The 18,542-nt window shown below is 31.3% G+C and overlaps 1 protein-coding gene across 1 annotated transcript; it reads right to left on the reverse strand.

Annotated features, from left to right (window-relative positions):
- Positions 1-1,847: 1,847 nt before the first annotated feature.
- On the reverse strand, positions 1,848-12,313 carry LOC148301248 (uncharacterized). Its single transcript, XM_088273588.1, has 3 exons — positions 12,274-12,313; positions 11,745-11,911; positions 1,848-2,441 (listed from the first exon to the last, which is right to left on the reverse strand). Exons 2-3 carry the CDS (start codon positions 11,894-11,896, stop codon positions 2,222-2,224), a joined length of 372 nt encoding a protein of 123 aa, XP_088129714.1. The 5' UTR covers positions 11,897-11,911; positions 12,274-12,313; the 3' UTR covers positions 1,848-2,221.
- Positions 12,314-18,542: the final 6,229 nt, after the last annotated feature.

The following is an 18,542-nucleotide window of genomic DNA, read 5'->3' on the forward strand; positions in this document are numbered from 1 at the left end:
GCCCATGTACTCACCCTGGCAAAAATCCGCGTGAAATTATTTTATTTTAATTTTAAAAATATTTCATGAGACACCCCATGTAACGAAAAATAAAGGGTGAATATCAATTATAATTCGTAAAACAATGTGACACCATAAATTATATAAGTTGTTGATAAATTCAGTTTCATGGTCATTGTCTTGTCTTTGTTTTTAAATATGTAGATTAAATGCTTTTTTCTTAAGGATAGGCATTGTATCTAAGTATGGAATTACCGCTTATGAGTTCATGCAATTAATGTCAAATCTAATGTTGATATTATAACTAAAAGCTGGAGGAAAATTTACAGTTTATTAAGGCATTCGCAATCAACCAACGCGAACAAAAAAAAGGAATTTCGATGAAATGATAGCTTTTTTATTATTAGCTTGTAAATGCCCGATTGCCGATCTAAATCTTGTTCAAAGTTTCTAGAAAAATAGAAATATGTTGCTTTTCTCCCGTTCTTTGCTATTTATAGCGTCTTATTTTATTGGTCAAACACCTAAATTTCTTTAGTGAATTTATACATATAGTCAGTTCATTTTTAATGATATGAAGGATTTTTGTCCTTTTCCAAAATGATAAAAGTCGTTCTGTGTCTAGTAGGATGTTGCGAATGCCTTCGCGGTGAATTTAAAATATTCAGTAAAAAGAGCTCCGTATATCGGTACACGAGAAAGCTTTCGAGATACTAAAAAGTGCAATCTTTAATATTCAGCGATCTTAAAGATACCATCTCTAAAGTGTCGTGAATTTGAGGGGAAGATCTTTAAGAATAATCAGAAACTTTCTAACGAAACACGTTCAGCTATCAGAAGTGTTGAAGAAGAAAAAATACTTAAGAGAATGAACAACGACGTTTATTCTCCCATGGAATAAAGGTCATTTTTGCTTCTCGGTTCATCTCTATAATAAAGTATCTTCAATCTTATTTATTTCTTTACTAAATGAAACTCTTTATCTTATAGGTTAGACCTATGATATTTTAAAATGGAAGTTGTCAGGAAGAAATTGTTGGCCTTGTAATACAAATATGCCTATTCCTTTAAAACTAATACAAGAAATCTAAACAGTCCAAAAAGTATGATTTAGAATTCAGCAGTCGCGGCCGAGGTAATAAAATAGAAATCTCATATAAAAGGAAGCAGGGTTGTTACGGTAGATTTAAACTATATTCTAAAAAAATATTTTGTAGTGTAATAAGCAAAAGCGGGTGTTTAAAAAATGTATTATAAAAGTTATAACAAATTCCATTTTTATGCTTAAAGGAAGTATTTCAATACTGCTTGGAAAATAACAAGTAAGGCTGTTAGTCGAGTCTCAAACGAGCGAGAATTAGAAGTCATCATACAAAATTAAAAAAAAAAAATGTATCAAAAGAAATTAGCTACCAGTTTTTTTAAATAAACATTTACTATACATATTTGCAAAATGCGAGACTTTTGGATTTTTTGGATTTAGTAAGCAGATCCTGAGCTTAGAATACATAGCCCACAAATAGGTATCCAAATTTTGCTAAAAGTATAAATACATTATATTTTCTATACTACGAGATTTTTTTTGCAAAGATTTCGGTGACATCAACGCAATTGTTTCATAGTAGATACTATGAAACAATTGCGGAGAACAGACTTACTGCCGGAGAACAGACCGACATTTTTAACAATAATGATCGAGTATTAAAATTTGGCGGAATAAAAAATATTCACCCAAAATGGAGCAATTATTGTGATTTTAAAACCTGTAAAAATAAAATGTTATGATAGGAATTCTAGTGGTGATACTATACATAGACTGAAGGAAGATTACTTGTATACCTTTTTTTCTTAAACGTTAAACACGTACTGTTTATCCCTGATGATGACAAGGTTCCTGTCGAAACTGGTTGGAGACAAAGAATCAATAAAAAGTGGTAAAACACAAAGTAGTTATATTTTATAAACTTGTATACCTATCTGTTTCTTAGTTTTCAAATTTACGTGAAAACGAACTGATGAGATATAAATGGCGAAACACATCATATCAAAAATGGTTTCCTGCAGCGTATAGACTTAAATATATCAGATTCATCGATCTAACATATTCTTATATTACCATACCCATAAGAGTAGACCGTGGACCAAAGAATACGCTAGGTACGTTTACCAGAGGGAGATTCATCTCATATCCTGTATCGAGTCGGGTGGGTCTAGGGCGGGTCTAGGTGTCGGGGGGCGGGGGGCGGATGAGGGCCTCGGCCTCGGAGGGCGGGGTGGCCACGTGCGCGGGGGCGCCCCCTGCCACCAGCCCCTCTATGGAGCTGACGGTGTGGGCGCCGTGGCTGTGGCCGCCGTTGGTGGCGGAGGTGGTATGGTTACACGGCCCGGGAGTTCCCAGACCTCCAGGAACCGCCTTGATGCTGCAGTGGATGCAGAAACACCTGGAACAGTTAAAAAAAACATAGTGAGTAATAACATAGTTCCGTAATCCAAAAGTTCAATTCTCATATTGCTCACAGTGAGGTGATATTATTGGAAAATGTTTGGGTGATTTAAAATGTTGTAGAGGACGATTTGAATTTTTATTATTATTTTTTGTTTCCTCAGTAAGTTTGTTTTATAGTTTTGAGTTTGTAATTAAGGCCAAACTCGCATTAATAAAACTCAGTTGGCTTCCGACAAAGCATAGAGCCGGTCGTCGGATAGTATTTAAAAAAAAAACAATTTTTTTTAAATACTGTTATTATTTCTACCATTACGCTGTTTCACCACAGGGGTAGGCAGAGAGGATGAAACGCCACTTTCTTTTGTCCTGACATACACTCCTCGCTTCCTTCACATCTATGTAAATATCTAGTCATACGTGCCCTTCGATTGCGCAGACTTTTGGCATCACAAGATTTATTTGTTTTTTTTTTCAGAATATGTGTTGAAAAAATATTTTTATAACTCATTGCCTTTCGATAACTCTTTTGTTTGCAATACAGATTTTTTTTGCAGAAAAACTTATTTTTTCAATACAAAAACGGTAATAATTTTGTATTTTTTGTGTGTGATCGGATTGATTAGGAGCATGTTAATAAAATAACACGATTTTCCATAATCAGTTAAGTATTATATGCATATTAATTCAGAAAAAAAAACATAAAATTATTGCAATTTTAAATGATTTACTTAAATTGTAAGTTTTTCCACATTTGTGACAAAATAATGTTTTACGAAAGAAACGCAGGATTCAAAAGAAATTTTCTTACGAGAATTTATATTTGTACAAAGCGAAACGAATACATTTAATTAAGCGTATACTCGTACATATAAGAATACCTACATAAATATTAAACGGCATGAAAATCAGTTGTCAAAATAATTAAATTCCAGATTTGATTAAATTTAAGACGAATATAATTTCGAACAACAAAGAATATAATTGAATTAGAATTGACAAATTACTTGTACAATGTCACAAGGGAGGTTTTTCCTCGAAACAAATTATACTACACCTACCGGTCTTAAAGGAAAACGTGATGAGAAAAATAAGGGAATCACGTCTCTACCGTTTCCCTCCGTTGCTAAGGGCGGGAAAAACAAGTGCGCAGTCGGCAGCCGGTATATTCAGAAGAAATATTGCCACGGGCAAAAGTCACAATACTATGTACGTCAAGAAAACTTATCATTTACACAATAGCAGTTAAATTTGTGCAAAACCATTTAGCTTTCCAGTACCTCTCCGTAAAGAAGCCAATTCGTTTTTCAAGTCCATGTAACAGAATATTAGACAGTTTTCAACAGGAGATATTGTGAACAGTTACAAATACCTAGTAAAACCATCATATCGCTCACTCCTTTCAACGACGTCATATTTAAAAAATCATCAATTTTCAGCTGTGCATATTTTCGGAATGCCCGGAAAATGATTAATTTAAAAAAAAAAATACTAAACATTTTTCAAATGGAGAAAAAAACCTTCATGTTTTACCCAAAAAGATCTGTTGCACAGAAAAAAGTTCAATAAGTGGCTTCATATTTTTTAAAATATATTTCATTACATTCTTAAACTTTAAAAACGATATCCTGAAAAACCAAGTTTTTTGATAAAATATGACGTTGTTGAAAGGAGTGAGCGATATGTGCATTTGATTTAACCACATAACAATGTAAGCAATGTCCAACGTTTAATACTTAATTAGACAACTACACTGCTTACCGGTTCTGTGCACATAATGAATATATTATTAATAATAAACCTTCCAAACAATACCTCTTATATTCTTTACAATATTAATTTAAAGAAAAGTGTGCGTATTATTTGTAAAATGAAATTTCGGAGATCATTACTTTTGTAGAGTTAGTAATAAGTCTTCTGTAGTGGATCAGTATTCCGGTATAATATTTTACGTATCTTTTAGTGAAATCAAATAAAATCAAAGTAATAAAATATGTATTTCTAATATCTTTTATTTGAGCTTGGTCAAGAGCAAATAAAGGTCGCAGATGATATTACTGTTTGAACAGCCGTGTATATAATATTACTTACTGGACTCGAGTCCATAATATGTCATAAACATTCATATCCAGACCAAGGGGTAAAATTTAGGATTTACCCAAGCAAACTTTTTATTCAAGTACTTAGTCCCCACCTTTTATAAAAGTACCTTTTAGATTAGTCTTTCAAGGGTTTTGTTTCGATAAATTTAATGGTAAAGTTAAACTTTACAACCAATTATGTACTTGGTTAAGATCAGTTATTTTTTCATTTAAAATAAATAATGAGCTCCCAGGACGCGTCGCCGCTGTGGCGCCGATTGTGTTTTGACGCAAATGAGATATTTTTCTTGGGGCGTCATGGTTTTTCACCATGCGATATCGCCATAGAAACAACACTTAACAAAATATATATTGTTTCTTTAAAAAAAAACATGAAAAAGGCCTTTGACATACTTTATTTAAAAGGATTTTATTAAACATGATTATCTTTGTGGAAATTCTTTTTATGACTAAATATATAGGTTTGGGCTTTAAATATTGAATGATTAGCATAAATATTCTGGATATTTAAATAACCTACACTAAAAACATAAAAAACCCTTATCCGCACCCCAATGGTGCATAGGGCACTGCATCATATAAACGCAGTGTTATCTTGATCGTTAACACACGAAGGAAAGGTGATCAGCCCTCCGCTTCAGGTGCCAGTCCAGGGTAATATTGAATAAATATTACAGTGAAAAAATCACTTTTATTTATTTGACCCCCCCTGGGAATCGAACCCGGGACCTCCAGAACGGTAGCCGAGCGTGCTGACCATTACACTAAGGAGGCAGACAAAACACATACACTAAACACATACACCTATAAAATTATATAGAAGATACACTTATAAGATAGTAGAGTAGATAAGAAATACCTCGAAGGCATAACGATGTTATCCGTTCATTTTACACTCATTTTCTCTTGATATAATGTTTCGGATAACAGAATTGCACAGCTTCAAGGCATTCAGAACTCAATTGTATATGTTCTGTAATAATAAGACCAGATGTAACTCCAGAGAACCAAATATTAAGAACTTGCAATTGACTGTCTTTAGTGATCACTTTACACACTATGTAGCGTTCAATATTCTGCCTATTTTAGACTATGCGGATAGGTCAATAAATTGATGTTGGTTTATTGAAGAATTCAGATTGATTATGTTTCTGATAAACATCGGGATTCCGAAAATAAGAAGATCAAAATCATTGTAATCGAAGCGGATAAAAAGGGTAGTCGTTTTTTTAAATTAAAATGAGATTTTATGCTGTAATTTACAGTTTACATAACAAATTACAAATGGATAATGGATCCATGCAAGGCTACAACAAAAGAAATGATATACAAGTAACGTATAAGCAAAACGAAAAGGTGACATTTTGTATGTTAAATTGTATTTTGTTTTATAGGTTCATTTATAAACGTTATATTCGTAATAAGTTTTTTTCGATTTTAAGTATTATAAATTTTTTAAAGTCTCATTTGTACATTTGACAGCCGAGAAATTCACAGTTCAAATAAATAAATCTCGAATACCGAAATACAAGTATTATTCGTATCTGATTTAAATCTATATTCTGGAATTCATGTTTACGTTTGTAGATTATCCGACTGTATACATGAGAAGTAACAAAACCATAACTTCCAACATACGAAGCCAGTTTTTTGGTGAATAAAATATATTTCATAAGATACTAGATGTATCTTTTAAATGTAATGAAAATAAACATAAATATGCTTTTTATACATAAAAAAACGGAATCAGAGCGGTTTCAATACGTTTCAAGCAATTTGACTGGCTCATTTAATAATAAATTATATGGCATTACAATAGTAATAAATCTCGTCTCTTTTTGTTTTGTTTATTTGTTTTTTATTTATAAAAAAAAAAATTCAATAAAAATTTAAACGAAATGGAAAGAGAAGGTCGGTTAGAAAAAGGTTGTGTGACTACCCTTCGTACAAGGATTAATACACACATCATTGGAGAAGTGAGGACTTTGTATAAAGTAAATAAACCACAGGGAATTTCAACAATGAAATTCTACATTATTAACGGATTAGTCTGTTCTAACAATTAGTTCACGGAAAAGCGGACTGTCATTACGTTTTTTTGGGTCTCAAACGAATTAAATACCAGATATACTAAAATATTCCCGGGGATTTTCATGTACAGACTGTTCTTGTATTGTACGAATGGAACAATAGTGTACATTTTCATGTACACTATTGTTCCATTCGTACAATACAAGAACAGTCGAGAAGTTAAAGTAAATAAACAAAATAGGATAAAAAATTAATTTTTATTAAAAATATAAACGTACATATACATACATACATCATATGTATACAAATACATTTTTTGGCAAAGACCCACCAGTCACCTTATGTGTCTTGTCGGTGGAGCTCTTTTTTTTATTAATAATTTTTTTCATATATTTTTTTTATGTATCTCAACACAATATAAACACAAGAAAAGAAAAAAAAGTAAAAATATAAACTAATCACACAATTTTCACTCCTGATCAATTCTCCGTTCCTTTGTTTTGCCTTTGCTCAATATTTTTGCTAGTTAGTTTAAACCATATTTACCGATAACACCCAAATTTGCACGCCCACATCAAAGCCTTCGATAAATGATTAATCTTTAGAGATTAGCTAGAGTACCTATTATAATTACTTACACATTATGTATTTATTTATCTTTGTTGCAAAGCTTGAGGTAAAGAGTGCAAACCTCCAAGGTTCATATGAAATAAAATTTATTTAAAATACAATGAAAAAAATTAAATTATGCTTTGCAAGCCAAACGAGCTTAACGTACTAAGCCTTTGTCAGAGCAACGCTGAAGTTCTAAAACACTACTTTAAGATTGTACCTACTCAAACATTGGATACACCCCTTAAGGGATGGGAGCGCGCTCGGGGTTAAATCCAGTTTTGAAACAATCACATAAAAAACATTGTCTTTTAAAAATGTCTGTAGTTAACAATTAGTTTCAAATAATTAATATTGTTTTCAGTTTCACAAATTGGTAAAATATTTTAAAAACAAACAAGTTATATTTTACAAATAATTTAAAAAATCAATTACTTAAGTTTCTTCTTCTTCTTCAAACCCTCATCCACCCCCAATGGTGCATAGGGCACTGCATCATATAAAGCAGATTATCTTGATTATTATAACATGAAGGAAATATTGAATAAAAAGTCATATTGAATTAATATATATATTACAGTAAAAAATCACTTATATTTATTTGGCCCTCAGTACGGTAGCCGAACGTGTTAACCATTATATTACGGATGTGGATAAAAATTTAAGTTTACTAACTGAAAAAATATAAAAAAAACATTTATTTATGACGAGAATGTGGTTGGTAAAAGAAGCAGAGGAATACCTACAAAAACTTGGCATGATCAAGTATTTCAAATACTTGGGCGTGGTCAGGTCAGGAGTTGTATAAGGAGATGCATAAATGTTTAAAAGGCAAAGATTAATTGCAAAGTCAGATTTGTTAGGAATTATATTCTCTCTGCCTACCCCCGCGGTGAGTCGGCGTAATGGTTAGTTATATGATTAAGCAAAATAAAACGTTGTTGGTGAAATTAGAAAAATGCATATTCGTGACATTGGCAAGATGATATTATAATGAAAATAAATCTTATGGCTTATTAATTAATTTGACTTTTAATAACATACCGAATGCTTACTGAATAGTTATAAAGATAATTACAAATATATGAAATTATGTTAGATGTATGCTGTGATGTGGTGCAAACTCACGATTCGCAAAAAGTGCTAACGAACCACAGAATAACAACACAGAAAACATGGCTGGCGTCTGAAAAGCTTGCCTTTGGGGTTTCAACCCTAAAAAATGCTGTAAACTTTGTTATCAAAACCGCGGCCTTGTTGTTGAAAACGGTCTCATTAAACTTTATTAAATTTGAAAAGTGAAAAGTGCTTTTGCCAGCTACATCATTACGTTGGGGTTGGTATACAATTGACCTCGCAGAATAGTACATCGTAATTAATTTTACATGAAATACAAAAGCGAGACAGTTAAAACGCTCGGGAACACTAAATCTTAAACTAAAACCAGATTAGTAACAGAATACCACACAATATGTAGTTTTGAGAAGAACGGACGCTGTTGAATAAATAATATGCGAGGTGAAATGTGAATATTTTCGCTAAGAACTCAGGAAGATAAGAAACGTTTTGAAATACCTGACTTTTAAAGGTATATTTTTTAACAGAGTTTTTGCAAGAGATTAAAACCAGATTTTTTTGTATTCTTAAAGATTTTTTATTGTGTTTTTTCGGAGTGTCCCTTAGAGATAAAATAAAGAGTTCACGTATTCGTGGAAACTTGGGTGTAACTGATATCAATGGTAAGGTAGAGGATAGGCAATTGAGATGGTACGGGCATATAGGACGTAGAGAACTTTAACATATTGTAAACCAGGTGATTGCCATGGATCTTCCTCGAAAGACATCTGGAGAAAGACCAAAAATTTCATGGATGCTACAGAAAGATGCTAACATGATTCGAAGGCATGACCTAGGTGAAGTTGTACATAATAAAAAGACATACAACCTGAGGACGAGGAGAGCCAACTCTAACAGTATATAGAAGAAAATAAAGTTTTTTACCTACTGCACCAGTTAAACACGCATATGATCAAAAAATACCAAACAATGTCATTTGTAGCGTAACTCATTGTGGAATATTGTTTGCACAAATAACATCAAGGTTTATTGTAAAACGAGGGATAATTAAATATCAACGTTTTAATATTTTTTACTCGTGAAATTTTCTAAACGGAAACAGATTTATCATTCTCGATACCAGTCTCATAAATTTTATATTTCAAATATTCACACACCGAATGATGAATTGAATAGAACGTATATCTGTTCTTTTTATTTATCTGATAAAATTTTATAGGTGAATGGAAAAAACAATGATGAATTTAAATCAAGAGAACATTTTTGCTACAGTCTCACATCAAACGTTGACTATTCTCGATCAAAAACGCTGAGATAAACCTGATGTTTAAAAAAAGCTTTTTGAAAATCCCGAATCTTAACGCAAGAAGAATCAGTGGCAGTGTAATCTCATCACAGTGACGTAATACCCGATATTTTGAGAAAAGACAGAAGCACAGAACGGGTTCATAAGCCCCATCCCTGTACAGTGTTTACTTTAGGCTCGGTAAGAGGGATTACACGGTGATGGAACGAGAAAGGTCGGGTAGAAAAAGGTTGTGTGACTACCCTTCGGATAAGGATTAATAACACATCATTGGAGAAGTGAGGACTTTGTATAAAGTAAATGAACCACAGGGAATTTCAACAATTAAATTCTACATTATTAACGGATTAGTCTGTTCTAACAATTAGTTCACGGAAAAGCGGACTGTCATTACGTTTTTTTGGGTCTCAAACGAATTAAATACCAGATATACCTACTAAAATATTCCCGGGGATTTTCGTGTAGAGTAAAAAATACACTATTGTTCTATACATCCAATACAAGAACAGTCGAGAACTTAAATTTTATGAAGTAAATAAACAAAATAGGAAATTTTGTATTAGTGTAAATGTGATTTCAATAAATTCAAAGGTTTTTTAAAAAATTGAAAAAATACGAGAAAATCAAAATATTGATACGTTCCGTCTGAATATATTTTCATGCGTTTATAGTGCACATTTTTAGTACAAATATACAATTTTTATGTTTAATAATTGGTAGCAGAAAAATAAAGAAAAATAATGAAAAAACTAGACTGTCTCCACAGTGTAGTGGTTAGCGCATTAGGCTACCGTGTCGGAGGTATCGGGCGGATTCTAAGGAGGGTCAAGATTAATATTAGTGATTTTTCACCCTAATATCACCTTGGACTGGCGCCTGAAGCGTAGGGACTATCAAGATAATACTGCTTCTATAGGACAGATAACCACAATACTTAATTTACGGAACCCAAAATTCTTTGCTGATTAAAAAGCTTCATCTATCCCAACATAAATGTCGGCAGTGAACTCACATGAACTGGTAGAATTGGTGAACGTTGTGGCGTGTGTGAAATGATCACTTAAACCAGCCTATGGTGGTCGTAAGCCCTGTAAATGCCTAGACTTCCATATTCTTCTTCATCTATGTTGAAATATCAAAAAATAATGACGAAATAAAACTCATTAATTGGTAATAAAACTCAAGTGTTTGATAAAAAAAACACTTGTTATTTACTACTTGAACATTATATTTTAACAACTAGTTTCGGAAGCTTTAAATTAAAGCATTAATAACTTATTTAAAAAAAAAAACGTTAAAAAATCATCAAGACCATGATGAAGACCAATATTACGCACATGGACCTAGAAAAATAAATGAAAATGATTAAAAATAGAGCAGGGCTCATCACTTTGTCTTCATGCAATTAAGGAACTAGATAATACTGTGTCGTTATGATGCAGAGCCCTATCAAAGAGAAGATTGGGTATATATATATATATATATATATATATATATATATATATATATATATATATATATATATATATATATATATATATATATATATATATATATATATATATATATATATATATATATATATATATATATATATATATATATATATATATATATATATATATATATATATATATATATATATATATATATTGGATATGGATAATGGATAAAGATAACCCTAAGATAACATTGGGTGCGGATAGCGGTTAAATGTAAAAATATATGATTAAAAAAATAGTTACAACATTTTGAGTATGTTCAAATACACAAAATCTGGATTATCTCCCCAATTACAGGAGTTATTTTCATATATTTTTTTGAGATCTCATCTAAGATGAAAAAGAATATGGAAGTGTGGGCATTTACGGGGCTGACCACCGTCATAAGCTGGTTTAAGTAAAATAAAAAGCTTATTTTCATCTTACCAATAGATGTCTCTAGTGAAGTTCTAGTGATTCAAGAAAAATGTTTCAAAATTGGTTCATATATATAGAACTTCCAAGAATTTGAGTAGTGTGGTTGTCAATAATGGGTAGAATTGGTGAATGTTACACGTGTGTAAAGTGATCACTTAAACCAACCTATGATGGTCGTCCCGTAAATGCCCAGACTTCCATATTCTTCTTCATCTTTGATGAGATGTCAAAAAATAATAATAAAAAATAATTACCTCAGAGCCGTGAGGGCAAGGCCGATGCTGATGAGGGCGGCTCCGGCCCCCATGAGGTAGTACTTGTGCGCGGCCGCCTCGGCCCCCGGGGACAGCTGCACGAGCCCCACCACGAGCACCACGCCGCCCAGCAGCAGCGAGCCCACCACCATGTGCAGGGCGGACACCTGCAACGGGCGGACACGACAGATGGAGTAAATATATATAACGTGGTAATATTTTTCATTGTAAATTACTGGGTGCATAATAATAAAATAAACAATGTGTTGCTTTGTAATTGAAGAAACAACAAAAAAAGTTTATTCTATAATAATCTGTTATAATTTACATATAACATGACACTTCACCAGATATAATATTTTATCAAATAAAACAATAATTAATAATATTCTGTTTCAAAATACGTCACCATTATTGTCAATGTTTCCTTTTACAAAAAAATGTTGTTCCTTAACCCCCCTCCCTATATTTAATAACCTATATAAGTATACACCTAAATATATTTTTATTCGTTAGTTTTAATTTGTACCAGAAGATGAAAACAATTGTCGTTTTCGAAACTAGTCGTAAATAAAAATAATACTCGATAAAGTGGATTACTCAAGTATTTAATTTTAATGAAATAATCATGTCATTCCACAAAGTTGCCGAATCAATAAATAATATATTTTATCTGATATCTCTTGTTTTTCCCAGTGCGACGCATGGCGACATCTGGTGGTAGATTTTTCGCGATCTGCTTTACCGACTGTCAGAATATTGAAAGTCGGTACTATATGTGTTTAATAAAATCTGTATATATTTTATTTACATATATACACCGGTCAACTCATCAGCATACAAGTCGTCATCTTGGCGGCTAAGAATATTTTACATTCGCATATCAGTCGCGGTTTAAGCCACACGTACGTCCGTGGGTACTTCAAATTAAAGTTAACCCCCTTATAACGTTGAGAAATGTACCGCATTATTAGAGGGAACGTTATAGGGGGTTGATTTTTTTAAATTGTATTTCAATTTTCAATGACTCATTTCAGTCATTTCCGCTGGTTAAAATGTATAAATACAATTGAAATATTATCCCCTAAAACTTTTCTAATAACGTGGTACCTATGTCATATTTATATGGGGCTTGCTGTTTTACGATACTTTCGTGTAATATCTATAAATCAGTAAAGAAAACTTTTTGTAATGCATTGTTTCTTATTATAATTAAACTTATTTATTTACAGTACTTGACCAAAGATGTCACTTTTAGGATAGAATTATCCTTTTGATTAAAATATCAACTAAAATAAGGTGAAATTCAAAATTTCACATCCCAAGTGAGTTATTTTTTCAAGTTTTCCTGTCAATTTATCATTTTTCTGATCTACACTCGATAAAATACGTGGGTTATAGTTAAACAAATGTATTATATTTATTGGTACAACAGTAACAGTTTACTTTTATAACTCAGTTGAATTTGATGCCTTTTAAGGTGTACATTCAATAAGTATATTTATGTGCTTATTTGAAAAAAAGTCTGATATGCGGATGGGTTAATAAGCTTATGTTTAAATCTACTTATAACCGCGAAAAATCTCTACAAAAATACATATTTAATTTTGACAGTATATAATGTGTTTGGATTAATTATAAAAAAAAATATTTGGTCGATTTACTTATTAAATTTTCCAGAATTCAAGCATTTCAGCTCTTTCATAAAAAAAGTTTGCCTTCGGAATAAAGGTGAAATGACGTACAAAAGCTATCTTGAAATGTTGAATTCAACTGACAGCTTTTTATCGAGTTCAGTTGGGATTTCAGAATAATGAGTGTTGAAACTAAATATACCTCGATGCTTACATTTTAGAAAATTATTTTAATTAAAATTACTTTGATATTATTCTAACGTAGTAAAATTTAGTAATTCTTTTAAAGTATTTTGACTCTTCGTGCTTTTCTGGATTGTATATTTTACACTTTTATATGAAAATAGGGAAAAAGATATCTGTTTTAAAACATTTTGTAGCATTTTATACCTACAGCATGTAATGTAAAATAAAAAAGAGTTATTCTCACTTAAATATAAAGTCAGAATGATAAAGTTTATCGAAATGAAATTGCTTATATCAATATCCGTGGGTGTATGTTGTGTGTACTTGTCAAGATTTTCGTTCTAAAACGAAAGTACTTTCTTTGTTATTCGCACGAATACCTATAACCTTTCCGTGATAGTTCAAATTCAATATTAGTCACGGAAAATTTCATACTTCTATAATATTGTAAATATCTCGAAAAAAGATTATCGGTATACATAGGAAAAATATTTTTTGAAATATAATCTTATCTGCGTCATTTTCGCGTTTTTTCTATTCATCCGTCGATTAGTAAAGTTTACTTTAATCATAAAGAACAACAAACCAATTTTATTATAAAACTAATTAAAAAAAGTAATAAAAAATAGATTGATTCTTATTTCAAGTATTGTATATTATTTTGTTGTTGTTATTGTATTATTAAGTAATGATTAAAATCATATTGCATAAAACGAGCGAATTTCATTCAAGTCAAACATGGATTTAAAAAAAATGTTAATAAATAAATTGACAAAAACGTTCATAATTATCCACAATAAATAAAAAAACAACAAAAAAAACATATTTTCCTCGGATTATTCTTTACATGAGAAAATTTCTGATATAGAAATGTTCGAGAAAACAAAGTTTACGTAGTGATATTAGCGAAATCGATAATTGATTCTATTCTAGCTTGAAGGTTAAATTACAAGAATGTAAAATGTGAGTACGATAATGTGATTACAAATTTATTATTTGAATCAATTCATTCGAGAAATTTTTCAATTACTTGCATATTTTTAAGGGAAAAAAATCAGGTCAACAAATAGTTAGTACAGTGTTCTGTATAGAAAAAAATGGGATCAGTGGTAAATAAACAACGATAATATATGTAGGAGTCAGTTTCAAAAGAGAGCCATAAAATGGCACAATTTATATTTTATGCCATAGATGCGGAATCTTATTATTTTTTCGTGACGATATTCTTTCTCCCTTATTTCACACATTCTCCCCAAAGCTAGGTTGGAAGGGTTTTTAGCTGTTATTTTTTTTCCAGTGGAGTCCGGTCAATAATAACATGCGAAATGTGTCGAAAGACATAGTACTTACGTACGAGTGGAAATATTATATAATATATGCATATATGTGCATTAAAACTAACTAAATAACCAACACACCGCTTCTTCGCAGGGATAAGAAGAGAGAATATATATATATATAAATATGTATATATATATATATATATATATATATATATATATATATATATATATATATATATATATATATATATATATATATATATATATATATATATATATATATATATATATATATATATATATATATATATATATATATATATATATATAATATATATATATATAATAATAAAACCCTTATCTGCACCCAAAGGTGCATAGGGCACTGCGTCATATAAACGCAGTGTTATCTTGAACGTTTACACATGAAGGAAAGGTGATCAGCCCTCCGCATCAGGTACCAGTCCAGGGTAATATTGAATAAATATTACAGTGAAAAAATCACTTATATTTATTTTACCCCCTTGGGAATCGAACCCGGGACCTCCAGAACGGTAGCCGAGCGTGATGACCATTACTCTACGGAGGCGGAGGTTATATATACACGCTGATTATTCGACTTTAACCTGACTACTTTTAGGTACTTGAAATACTTGATCATGGCAAGTTTTCCTCGTTCTTCCTTTGTTTCTACAATATTTCCATCTACATTCGCCTGATAAATTGGTTTGACCATTATTTCCTCACTCATATATATAAACGCACACATTATTGACGTATTTATTATTTATATTTGTGAATTATGTGTGCTGGTACAAAATAACTAATTTTGATACTACTAAAGAGATTTTATTATTAAAAACTAGTAAAATTGTACGGGATTGTGATTATTTTGTCTGTAAAATAATATTTTTTTTTATAAAAAAAAACATATCATTTAGTTAAAAATAATTAGTAACAATAAAACCATTTCTCCGAAATCACTCATGACAATAAACCATTTCTCCGAAATCACTCATAACTAGACATGCTATGTAACATTCATTGTTGGTACCTGCATATATGTTAAAGTGTGAGTACTTATAAAAATACATAACTATATATGCGTGTCAAAATACAATGTAATGTCACGAAATTCGTGTTACTAATCATACGATTGGTAACATAAATTACGCAGTGAAAAACGGAAAAGTTTACGCCGATGGATATTTTTAAAAGATAAAAAAAAATACTCAATAAGGAAAAACAAATGTACGGTATAAAAGTAAATAGCAGTATTTCAATCTATTGTGACACGTGTTTCGATGCATTCCGCATCATTTTCAAACACCGTATGTGTAGCTTAGTCTAAATTAAAGTGACTAAGTTTTATGTTTTACTAAGACTAACTAAGTAAAACTAAAATAAATTAAAATTGGATGGATGTTATCACAAAGGGATACCCAAATCAATAAATGTTATATGTGTATTCTAAAGATAAACAATGTAACATCGTTTTTTCAGTTCAACTTAACCTGTTTACTTTTAACCCTTTTACTGTAGGGACATATTGTCCCAGAGAATTTCTAATAATTACTAAAATAATTTGAATGCTTACAAATGAATTGGGATCTGGGATTTTAGTACTGTACGGTCATAAGCTCGTAATCAAGCCCAACCCTGTCTTTTTTCTTTTTAGTGCAACATATATTTTATATGCTCCACTATTTTACTATAATTACAACTATTTTAGTATAAAAACTGTTGAAACACATACGACCCACTCACCAATACTATTGTGTCAATATGTCCCAATCATTATTTTGCAATAATCAATAGATAAAAATAATAATAAAAAAAACAATGGTGCCTAGGGCACTGCGTCATATAACGCAGAGTTATCTGATCGTTTACACCATGAAGGAAAGGTGATCAGCCCTCCGCTTCAGGTACCAGTCCAGGGTAATATTGAATAAATATTACAGTCACTTCAAAAATCACTTCAATTTATTTGACCCCCCCTCCTGGGAATCGAACCCGGGACCTCCAGAACGCTAGCCGAGCGTGCTGACCATTGCACTACGGAGGCAGACAAATAATATGATCATTTATTTAAATATTTCCCGTCAAACTAAATTAGCAATATTTTGTGGTATAAATATTACATGAATTATTAAAATAAAAAAAATCGTATTGAAAGGGTTTAAAGAGGAATGCATGCTTAAATATAATATCTCTGAACGCATTCTTCAGAAAATACGTAACATATACATACATATACGTACTTATTCACGTTCGCAACAGCTCTCGTTAGAACGTTTGTTTATTGGGGCGGCATTATGGGGACGTGTGACAGCGTTGGGGCGGAATTATTAAGGGAATGTTGTCGGGTGGGGTTCGGTACCGGGTGGGTCGGCACAGGTGGGCCGGGGGAGAAGGGAATGCTCAAGTGAAGTGGCCGTCGGGAAATTGGAAGTTAATCGGAGCGTCGGAGTTCCCTGTTAGTGAATAACGAAAGGTTAATAACGTACCGCCATGTTTGTGACGTCATTTCCGCGTTGTCTATTTGAGAAGGAAATATTGTAAGCATGTGTATTGTGTTTTGAACGATAAAAATAATCAATAGCCATATTCTATACATCGTTTGATTAAGGCAACGTACATACAACGTACATACTCAACACAGGCCATGCCTAAAGAGCCGTAATACGTATAATAAATGTGTATATGAAATGAATATGTATATTGAATGTATCTATGTATTATGAAAATAAATAAATAATTAAATAAATAAATACATTTGATTAAGTTTTGATTAAGACAACGTTTGATTAAGGCAACGTACATACAACGTACATACATCGTTTGGTTTGGTATTTGTTAAGTAGCAACATGATTTTCTCTAAATTTAGGTAACATTTTACGTAATTGATTTTTTTTTCACAAAACACCGTTTTTGCATTGAAAATATAAGTTTTTCTTCGAAATAAACATATTATTTTGAAAAGAAAAGAGTTATTGAACGGCAAAGAGTTATACAAAAAAAAAATATTCCAAAAAAAACAAAAAAAAATATATATATATCTTACATTATTTAAAAAAGTGGAGAACGTTATAAGTTTTATAGCATATACCTAGTCATGAGTGAAATTACTCTTTATGTTTAAGGTTACTTTAATTTAAATATTAAATATTAAAATCAAATACTGATTTTTAAAGTCTTGTAAATTGTATTAACTCCGATAATGATGCTAAATACATCGAAATACGTGTCACAAAATATTTTAAAAAATAATACTTATATTTACCATATTTATGTCCGCCTCCGTAGTGTAATGGTCAGCACGCTCGGCTACCGTTCTGGAGGTCCCGGGTTCGATTCCCAGGGGGGGTCAAATAAATATAATTGATTTTTTTTCACTGTAATATTTATTCAATATTACCCTGGACTGGTACCTGAAGCGGAGGGCTGATCACCTTTCCTTCATGTGTAAACGATCAAGATAACACTGCGTTTATATGAAGCAGTGCCCTATGCACCATTGGGGTGCGGATAAGGGTTTTATTTTTTTTAATTTTATTATTAAAAACACATTAAAATATAATTTGTGACAATTGTTTCGCCTTGTTTGACTTGCATTTTCAAACTGTTGTCGGTAATTTCATTAATTGGTTCGACAGTCACTTTGTGGTAAAATCTTTCCATTTTTAATTTA

The sequence above is a fragment of the Brachycentrus maculatus genome, unplaced genomic scaffold (assembly GCF_059751285.1).
Source record: "Brachycentrus maculatus isolate JH-2025_06_01 unplaced genomic scaffold, ASM5975128v1 h1tg000589l, whole genome shotgun sequence".
NCBI classification, from domain to species: Eukaryota; Metazoa; Arthropoda; class Insecta; order Trichoptera; family Brachycentridae; genus Brachycentrus; species Brachycentrus maculatus.